Source organism: Capsicum annuum, chromosome 6 (assembly GCF_002878395.1).
Source record: "Capsicum annuum cultivar UCD-10X-F1 chromosome 6, UCD10Xv1.1, whole genome shotgun sequence".
Taxonomy (NCBI): Eukaryota; Viridiplantae; Streptophyta; class Magnoliopsida; order Solanales; family Solanaceae; genus Capsicum; species Capsicum annuum.
Genome location: NC_061116.1, coordinates 26,166,570 through 26,177,719, shown reverse-complemented (window position 1 = coordinate 26,177,719; position 11,150 = coordinate 26,166,570). Strand labels below are relative to the sequence as shown.

Sequence of the window (11,150 nt, the reverse complement as noted above, 5' to 3'; positions counted from 1 at the left end):
CCCTTATATTAATGTTGTTTCATTCATATTCGAACTTTGTACTAGTCGAGACACTTGTTTTTTCATTTATGCTATTGCTTCATGTTACACTTAATAATTTACTTCCGCGTAATTTTATTTGTGGGTAATAAATTCTTAATTTGTCTAGTTTTGGATCTCATCACGGTCGGGATGATTTGGATCGTGACATACACACAAAATTAAATTGATTACAGCATGTATATATAAAATAATTTCATGAACTAAACATATATATCCATGATGAATGAAAGCCAAAATTACATTTCAAAGAGAAAAGAATCTTCATTGTGAAAATACAAGTGATAAAAAAGAAAATATTTTAATAACAAAAGGATATACATATGGTGGTGTACAGTGATAAAAGCAACATTGGTACAAATATACATTATTTCATTGATATAATAAATATATAGTAATAAACTTGTTGAAATGAGAGATTGGTCAACGTAATCCTTTTGACCTCTTTCCAGTTAAAGCTTGTGTCTTGAGTAATGAACCACATAAAAAAATATTGCTTGATACTTTTCACCACAAATGCTGGTTTCCAACTATGAATATCTCATTTGCATAGTTTGGAACATAACAATTGAATTTCAAAAGTGTTGCTAGGATTTTTCAAAGTGTAAGTCTCATTTTTATTATTTGATGTGCACGTCATGTTCATTTGATTCCCAAGTTGGATGATCTGCAACAAGAAATTAGGTTGCATAAATAAGCAAGAATGTAAGAAATGAAAACAAACACATAATATCATGACAAAGCATCGAAAATCTCATTGAAAGTAGAATTTCAGAAAACTCATAATGTGACGACTATTTTCCTTACTCTAAAATATGCATAACATTAGTTAAAGTGATAGTTCTATGCAATTTTAGTTATTTTATCTTTTACTCTCTGATGTTTATGATTCTACCCCCACCATAAAATACATGAAGAGAACACTAACATAAATAGCATAACGTATGAGCCCTTTAAGCCTCAAAATGTGAAAAGCAAGGCAAAACACGAATAAATAGACTACAAGACGTGTAGTCTAATTATTGCAACTCTATCTTACACTATGACAACGGCCTTATTTTTTGCCCTTAATAGATATGTATTTTAATGATTCCGATTTAATAATATTAACTACATTTACTTTATTAAGATTTAATCACTTAATTGATCTGAATAGATTTGAATTAATCAAATTTTTAACAAAGTTTTATTATTATTAAGAGGCTATTCAAAGATTTTTACGAAGATGACATTTTCAACTACTCTGACCTTGTCCTTAGCCACTAACAACTATCACCGCACAACCGACCATTGTCTATCATCGGTCACCTCATTCACCACCGCCATCAATATTATTGTCAACCGATATTGTCATCACTCCAATCATACAATAACCATCACTACTTCTGCCAAATACTGTCAACCACCACCTCACAACCTAATAACTTATGAATATAATATTTAAATTATTTATTTGAACTTCATATTTATTTATAAAATAATTTTTAAGAATTTCAATATTGAGAAAACAATCAATTGTAGTTGTTCAGTATTCAAATTTAAATACAATATCTTAATACATATATTCAGATTTAGATATATTCAGATTTAGAAATATAACTTTGTCCCTTAAAGAATAAATGGCTGAAAAGTTTCCATGTTCTTCCTTTCCTGCCCCACCTCATGAGCCTACCCCCACTCCCACCCCCACCCTCGACCACCCACCCCTTCCCTCTTAAAATATAAGGAAAATGCAAGAAAAAGGACAAGAATATATAGAAAGCAATTCTAAGATAATAACAAAGTGGAAGAAAGATTTTACCGCACAACGTGCTTCAGTACAACTCCATAGAGGAGTTGGGACACAGCTTAAGTAATGACACCATGAGCAATGTGCATTACCGTCCCATCCCTTTGTTAATAGAACTAGGCCAAGAATAAACCTACAAATAAAAGTAACCATTACGACTACATTTCTTAAGCCAAGATAATATATTCTTGTATTCTACAATCAACATTCAGGTGATTTAAAAAATATCTATAAATAATTCTCGTAGAAGTAGAATTTGTAATCTTAAAAATAAGGCATGTTATATTCTATAATAGAAGTGGCATGACACCAACAAAGGTTGCAGTGGGATGGATATGATCCCTTGACCCTCAATCAGAGGTCTGGGGTTCGAGCCCTTAGTGTGAAAATCCTGTTAGGGGATGTTTTCCCTTCCGCAGATTAGTATTAGTCTGGCCCCAATGTGTATATTGAACACCGAGCGAGAAACCAAAAAAAAAGGTGACTTGATAATACAAACAAATTGTTAACACATTTTCCCTTCCGCAAATCGGGATTAGTCTGGCTCCAATAAGGATATCGAACATCGAGTGATAAATAGAAAAAAGTGACTTGATAGTACAAACTAATTGTATAATGTCAATATATATAAGTTAAACTCCTATTCTGGAAGAACCAAAAAACTAACAAAAATACTTACCCAGTTAACAGAATTGCTATTGACATCGCCAATAGTACGTACTGATAAGTCTTGTACTTAGACTTTTTTGATGCCACAAAATAACCAGGAGGTGCTTTGTTTAGATTAACCCATCCAAATTGAGGACGAAGCAAAAGGACACAACCAAGAAGAAATCCAGTTATAAATCCTCCAAGATGTGCAAAATTGTCCACATGAGGAAGAATTCCAACAGCTAGATTTATTGCAATTATGAGAAGCAGTGTAAGCAGTGTTGCCAACTGTTTGAGTTAAAAAAAAAAAAAAACGGATTAGGTGGTTCAATTTTGAAAAATACCAAAGGAAATGATAAGTTTGGCTTGCCAAATTGTTCAAGAGTTTATATTCTATTTACTGACAGGGTAAAAGATCTTGGACAAGAAGTTCAAATGCACTCGTCTATTAGACGAAACATTTAAACAATCACATGTTATATATTGAGACCATTTATACCTTAATCATCTGCAAATTGTCTCGTGTTTGTTGTTGACTTTAATAAAGTACCAACGTAAAATGAGTGGATTTCACATACCATAATATTTCGAGAAAAACGTCCAAATATACCCTTTGCTTTTGACATTGGTTTAAAATTACACTCAATTTATTGGAGCACCACTAGGGTCTAGGACAAACACCAGACCGTTGGTCAATGACAAGGGTATAAATGACCTCAAAGTATAAAGAGCAGTTCGGTGTATTAAAGCTACCGTTATGTGCGGTGTCCGGGAAAGGACCCCACCACAAGGGTGTATCGGACGCAGCCTTACCTTACAGTATAATCGGGATATTATGTATAGTAAATGGATACTTTTGATCTTTGGGCCTTTACACTATCAGGTCATGTAAATGGTGATTAAGGGAACTTGATTAAAATGTGGGATTAATTATCTCAAAAATAAGATAGATTACCTACCATTAGGGGTGGGCATGAAATATCAAAAATCAAATTATCAAATCGAATCGAAAAATTTGGTAATTGATAGTCGGTAATTTGGTATTTGGGAGTAAAATTTTAAAATTATAGTATTTGGGTTTGGAATTGGTAAAAAATATTACTACTGTTTGGTACGTATTTGATATTTTCCGAATATCCAATTATAGTTAAGTGGCCCATAGGCCACATACCTAGTTTACACTCCAAAGGCCACATACTTGTGTGAATATTGCTCAAGCAAACTTTGAACTGTTAAACATAAACATAAAGTAGACTCTTAACTTCATACAACTTACTTCCTTGCAATCAACATATGACAACTTTTGACGAAAATATCATCCTAAGACTAAAAATCAGGGCGTGGAAGGGAACAACAGAAAAGAAGTCTTCATGACATGATACATAACACCATTACTAGTTGCACTTGCCCAACTCTAATTATCCTAACATAGGTTGGAATATGGCTTTAACCAAGGGGACTTGGTCAAGCCTTCTTAATCCTTATGTTCACATGTCAAAAACAAATGAAAATTATTGCAAAACTCAATACTTGGCAGACAACATAACATATGTTGCTCTCCATCACATTTATAAGAAGAAATATTATGACTTTACATCACATTTACATTCAGTTCGTTACATCCAGTTCGTGTTACATCCAATTTGATGTAAATGTTATTCGTGTTATATCCAGTTCTTCCCTTCTGGGAGTTGGATCAAACTACAATAACATAGGCTTTAAGGTGTTTCATTAATTGAGTCACACATATCATCGTGTAACAAGACCAAACAAAATTAATTTTTTTTTTGAGGGGGGAGGGGGGGGGGAGGAGGGTAAAACTGTGTATTCAGAGGTGTAAAACTACCAAAAAAATTGAATTTTTCTCAAAACGTTGGTTGGAAATCACTACTATTGTCACCAAATAGGATCACTGCAAGCATGTCCAACTTTAATATGGTAATACCGAATTCAGTACCAAATCAAAATTTAATTTACCGATTATCGAATTACCGAACCGAAGTTTAATGGTATGGTATTTGGTATCTACTTTTATTTACCGATTATTAAATTACCGAACCCGAATTATGAAAATACCGAACCGAATATCGAACGTCCACCCCTACCTACCTTACAAGAACTCAAGATAGTGAAAAAACTCTTTATAATGTCAATCTATATAAATTTATTCGATAACACAGAGTTTAAACCATACCTTGTTTTCATATAATGTCCAATTTGTGATGAGCTCAGAAAGCATAGCTCCAAGTAAACCAAACAATGCACCAGAAGCACCAACTGAGATTTTTCTCTTCACAAATAGAGCTGATAACAGACTCCCTCCTACCCCAGCCAAAACATAAAGGGGACCAATTCTAACTACAAAAACACATTTAGTTGTTAGAAAGTAATTATGCCAAGATTGTTAAAATAAGTAGTTGGTCATGTTTCACTTGTTCCAAACAATGTTTCACAAGCAAGGTACTACAACTATTAATACTATATATGGTCAAAAACACATTTACATGCTCACTTTCTTGCGAGTTTCATCAGTGGAATCAGGATTTCCACTAAGAGCTTCAAATATATGACCAAAGGGGGTTCATACATTGCTCCGCCTCTTAGTTCCATACCTCAACTATCCATTGTTCTCTTTATCTACCTAAACTATTACTCCTTTGGTATTAAAACACCCGATGCTGAGTTGAACAAATTTTTGTTCCCGGTCTACAACAGGCGCGTGTAGGTCAGCTCAACATCTGTGCGTTTTAATGCAAAGTGAGTGGCAGTTTAGGAAGACAAATGGAATTATGGATAGTTAAATTAGGAAACTCGCAAAGTAATAATTTAAATATGTTTTTGACCATTAGCTCATAATATTTTAAACCATCAAATTAAGATGCGTAGAATAGCAGATAATTATTTGTGACACACATAATCTTTTAACTTGAAAACTAGACATTAAGTGTTGAACTTCTATATACCGATGTATATATATAAGTTAAGCCAATAAATATACATACTAGTTTATGTATATGCACAAATGCATTTAAATAATTGTTACATGTCAAGTAAACCTACAGCAACAAGTAACTATTAATAAAGTAATAACTTGTTTGAGAAAGTTATACATCTTCACATAAATTGAGTCGAGGGAATCAGAGTAGTACGTATCTTGACATATTAAAATCACCACATAAAAATAGGGCAATCATTTACTTACAAAATCCAAACTCTTGCTCTAGCCGAATACCCACAAATAACAAGCTCAACATATTGGCAGCAACATGGAACAGACCAGCATGTAACCACATGCAAGAAAACAGCCTCCATATTTGATGCCCTTCAACTACTTTGGTCACATCAAGTGCACCCAATTGTTGTAACCTATGAGAATTTCCAAAAAAAAAAAAAAATGATCATGTTATTGGAATATTACATTCGCCGACTCAAAAAATTACCCAGGATTTAAATGTTGTGGGTGCTTTAAAAAAATTTAATAAACAATGCAGCTGTAGGAATTTGATCCCAGGATGGGAGAAATGGAAGTTATGCCTAAAGCCAAAGCACCCAGCTATGCTTTTGTTCTTTGGGTCCTTTTTTATATATTTTACCATTTTCTCACAGTTTCTTATATAATTATACCTCTTCTACGTCGAGTTTAGTGGGTGCTCGAGCACCTCAAAAAAGCATGTGGGTCCGCCCCTGAGTATCGGCCTATTTTAATTCAACTTGTAAGCTAGTTTGAGTCTAGGACTATGTTGGTTCTGAGGTTTTACTTCATGTCTCAAATTAATACTTATTTTATATTGTTTGTGTGGGCACACTACACCCATATATATAATGTTCTATAGAAAGATTTAACTACGGAAACACATAAAATATTTTTTTCTTGCAAAGCAGCTACCGATGATAACTCTTTGTAAAAGGTGTCTCTACCAATGAATGCATATCTTGGGGTTGCTTTTTATATAAATTCTACAATGTATACGATAAGCTTCTGCCAAATATATTCTTATCTGTAAAGCGGTGTTAAATGATATCCCTCTCTAAAAGGTGCCTTCGCCACTATTAAAGCTTATATTCTTAGGGTTGCTTTATATATAAAATACTACATACATAATTTTAGATATAATGATTTATGAATACTAATTAACCTTAAAATCAATTACGATCAAGGATATAAAATGCAGAATGGGTACTTACGTTGTTGTGGATGGACCAAGTAAAGGGTTCTCATGAACATCTTGAAATGCAAACTGACCAAAGAAGTCGGTTCCAAAACAATTTTGACTATTACGAGGACAATTATTAATGTACATAACAACGATAAAAAGTGCAACATTGACTATAGTTATAACAGGGACTAGCCATGGGAACCATTTTTTATAAGGCTGGTAATTTGGTGGTGGAATCGGATGACGAGAAGGTGGGCGTTCGTCACGTTCCTCCAATTTTGGGCCGCTATTTCGAGGTTGTACTTTGATCTCAAGGTCTGACTCCGGCGTAGAATATCCCGACGGAGTCCTCCTTCCCATGATAATGTTTGCCTTCCTTAGATCGGAAGAACAAAGAGAAGAAGAAAAGGCGAAAAAAAGAAAATGAGGAGTTTGGGAATTTTTATGTGAAAAAGTTCATAGGTTGATGCAGCACTAATTGAGGGAGAGCATTTCAACAGGTTGCATGTTCTGAACCAGAGGAGAATAATGCAAAAACATACTTAAAGAAAGATAAACGAAAAAATGCTTGAGTTTAATTATATACATATTATTAGTTAATTGATCCGCGGATCTCGCAGTCAAGGTTAATTACATTTCAACACAAATTAATAAGATCTTAAATAATATATTTTACTCATTATGTTTATACAAGTTTATAAATCGAATGGCAACATGAATTATATTTTCATTTAAAAATTTTAGAAAAAAGATGGTGATATTTCTTTTACCCAACAAGTCGTGGGGACTCTTCATGATATTAATTTAACACGAATTAATTACAATGGTCTGCCTGTTTACTTGAACAAAATCCAACACAAACACTACTTCAGTTTAAAAATTATATAGACTTCTCATCAAGGTATTTATCCAGGAGTATTACACAGATTATCTTTTTAATTAATTTTTTCTTTATTAGCAGAGGTGTTAAACATTATAAGAATAAGTACAAGTGGGGGCTTAACCTTATCTCACAATATAAGTATAAAACTTTTATCTTTCGTTGAAGAAGAGTTAAGAAAGTAAATTAACTAACAAAAAAATTCACCTTATTGTATTTGAGTCTAATAGATGGCATTTGGCTTTGTCCAACTGATAAAGGCCTTTTAGACCATGATGGGTTCGAAATCGAGAGGGCGTTATGCGGTCCAAAACAGTGACAATTCAGAAGACAAATTACAATATACTAAAACATAATATTATTGATATGATTTGGCTAATTGACCGATATATTAAAAACCTAAATATAACAATTATAAAAACTCCTTGAACAAAATTCTCAAATCTTAAAAAAAATTCTCAGAAAGAGCTTAGCCAAATATGGAAAAATTTTATATTTTTCTTTCTGGAAAAGTAAAAGTAATTATGATATTACTTTTATATTTCTTAAAACTTAAATTTGGTAAAAGAATCCAACAAAAACATGGTTATTCGGGTTGGCATTTACCATCTTAGGCAAGTAATCCACAACCTTATTGGCCTCTCCTAGGCGTTTCATAGCTATAACAACATTAACTTGAATCATCATATGTCAAATTAAATCTTTTCTGTGTTGAGATTGAGGTTGTAATTGCATTGTTTTTTTCCTTCAATCATCTAGAATGAAATTTCTCTTCACAAATAAGCCTAGCCCTTCGAGGGATGCCAATGCTTCTGCCTGTAAGTTGTTGCCACGCTCCAAGGGAGAAAATAAAGCCATAATAAAGTCGCCTTTATCATCTCTCAGGATACCTCCCATGCCTACTCTTACAGATATTGTGCAAAAGCTCGCGTCTGTGTCCATCTTCATTTAACAATTGGTTTTAGTTTGAGAAAATTGTCACAAAATGTGATCCAATATAATGTCAAGGCCAAGTTAGAAAAGGTCTTATTGACTACACTTTCGATGTTCCAGCGAATGTGTTGAGTCATCATATATTTATTGGAACTTCTCTTGCCACCATATGTATTACATTCACAACTTTGCTTCCATATTTTCCAACAAACATAAATTGAGGCATACAGTAGAATCAATCTTTGTACTGTGTTAGGCTTTTTTTTTGGTAACTAACCGTTGTATTTAATTACCAGAAGTAACATTACAAATCAAGCAACTAATTACAACACGCTTTGTTCTTGATTGAATCACATCCAAACTAAAGCTTTAACATAGTACTACTGCTCAAAACTGAAGATTAAGCAAGAAATTCTTAATGTCCTGTTGGGCTTTAGCAGCAGAACTGTATCTCACTACAAGAAAAACAGCCTTTAGAGAACGGAAATCCGGTCCTTAAAAGTCCAATTCTGGTCGCAAATGCTCTATCAGGATGGGAAAATGTTGGTCGTGGCTCGGCCTAATAGACTCCTTCGCTAAAGGTCAATTGTGACGAGGTACTCTAGCTAGTCGTTAAATGGCATTAGAGACGGTAACATATCCGGTCTCAAAAACATTTTTAGACATTGTATATCTCGTCCCAAATTGATGATTTTCATCTTTAAAACGTAGTTATTTTTTGGTCGCTAATCCTTTTTGCGACGAGTAACTACCTGGTCCTAAATTACTCTATCACGACGAGCAACTAACTTGTCCTAAATTAATCTTTAGAGAGAAGCAACTACCTCATCCTAAATTAATCTTTAAAGACAAGCAACTAACTCATCCTTGATTAACCTTTAGAGACGAGCAACTAACTCGTCCTAGATTGCTACTGAAATCATTAAATTTATATAATTCATTGCTAAATGTATAATTGCTGTTGAAAATGTCAAAGGATGATAAATCTAGTCTCAATATTTGCTAAACGAAAAAAAAAAAAAACTTAACCAATTAACATCCTGAGCTAGAATATGATGTCAATAGTTTCAATATTTGCTAAACAAAAAAACTTAACCAATTAACATCACGAGTTAGAATATGATGTCAATAGTTTCAATATTTGTTAAATAAAAAAAAATTTAACCAGTTAACATCCCGAGCTAGAATATGATGTCAAGTTTAGCAAAATAATAATGAGTTTGTGCATTTTCTAAACTTGCATCTTCACTTGTAACTTCAATCTTCGAAAATCTGTAAGAACAAAATTTTGAAAAGACAATTAATAACTATTGGTATATAATATAATATAATATATTTAACAAACAAAGAGTTGAAATACAGTGTAGCAATGAAAAACTGACTTAGCCAATGGATCAAACAAGTACACAGAGTTGAAAACTAAGTCCAACTATGAGATAAAAATGAAAAAAGTACCCATTTTCTTTCAATTTGCATTGTTTGATTCACGAAATAAAAAGAAAATATAAGCACTAACTAGATCAACGAAAGTACTTAGATGTTTTTTGGGATGAAGTGAGAACTACTGCAAAAATGTTAACACTAGTAAAAATTCAGCATAATTCTAAAAGCAGTGTTCTATATGATTCAAGAAAAGCTGAAGCTTGACAGAATGAGCATTAAGCACCTTGCCTAAGGTATGCATTAAAGTTGGAGACAGGAACATTTAAGCTTCTTAGCTATATATCTGCTATTATCTCTGCTCCTACGCCAGTTCTACTAGTTTACTCCTGGGCACTAATGCCCCAATGCCTTGTAATAAATATTATTAGTTTCTAATTAAATTTTTCCCTTTACCGAAAAAAAAAAAGTTTCTTAGGCCTTTTCTCCAACACTACACAAATCAGCAATGGCGAAGTGAGGCAGAGGTTGGCCGAGGAAAGACCTGACTGAGACCATGACTAAGGGTAAATAAGGAGCTAGTGGATCCTCAGTAATGAAGAGCCAGTTGCAACAGAGCATGTACACACTAATAGAACAATAAATCTAGGTGTCGTGGCGGCAGTCCCACAAAATGAAGGTGTTGGGGTAAAATTGATGAACCCAAAGCTTGGTGTGGGTGGTTCAAAGCTTAAAGAGGCAGATCCAAAGTTGAATATAACTGGTGTAAATCTAAAGGTGGTAGAACTATAAACACAGCTAGCGAAGAAAGGCATGACACAACAAGTACTGTAAAGGGATGCTATGGGTGATGTTCTTTACATATATGAATTCATACATTGCAGAAATATGGAATAATATAGCTTTACCGAAATTATTCTTACATGACGAGGGATACCATGCTGTGAAATTTCAGAACCAACAAGATGGAGATGAAATCTTATATTTCGGACCTTATACAATAGTAGATAATTTAGGAGAACCAACAAAATAGAATATCCTGCCTCACTGTTAGATAATTTGGGGCAACAATCAATTAGTTACGTGGTTGGAAAGAAAGTTGTTACGGATGAAACTTTAGATGATGATCGAGATGGTGTTCATGCTCTTGATTGAGCCATGATTGTGTTTCCTGAGCTCGATAAATTTGGGCAGCAATAAAGTGGAACTGCAACTGTAGAAAAAATGTAAAAATTCAACGAAGAATATAGTTTTGGGGAATTAGTTTTCTAATGAACAAGGCAACGGCATTGCAAGAAATTCTAGTCATGAATGGCATTTT

General features: G+C 33.4%; 1 protein-coding gene across 1 annotated transcript; it reads right to left on the bottom strand.

Moving 5' to 3' along the window:
- Window positions 1–262: 262 nt before the first annotated feature.
- On the bottom strand, window positions 263–7,191 carry LOC107874432 (RHOMBOID-like protein 1). The gene is made up of 6 exons (XM_016721218.2): window positions 6,665–7,191; window positions 5,682–5,845; window positions 4,674–4,837; window positions 2,508–2,767; window positions 1,841–1,961; window positions 263–706 (listed from the first exon to the last, which is right to left on the bottom strand). The coding sequence occupies exons 1-6, from the start codon at window positions 6,994–6,996 to the stop codon at window positions 581–583; spliced, it is 1,167 nt and encodes a 388-aa protein (XP_016576704.2). The 5' UTR covers window positions 6,997–7,191; the 3' UTR covers window positions 263–580.
- Window positions 7,192–11,150: the final 3,959 nt, after the last annotated feature.

Coding starts and splice junctions, on each gene's coding strand:
- LOC107874432 (XM_016721218.2), bottom strand. CDS start 6,996: ATGGGAAGGAGGACTCCGTCGGGATATTCTACGCCGGAGTCAGACCTT. Junction 2,768..4,673: donor GGACATTATATGAAAACAAG/GTATGGTTTAAA, acceptor TAACTCAAACAG/TTGGCAACACTGCTTACACT. Junction 1,962..2,507: donor ATAGCAATTCTGTTAACTGG/GTAAGTATTTTT, acceptor TTTTATTTGTAG/GTTTATTCTTGGCCTAGTTC.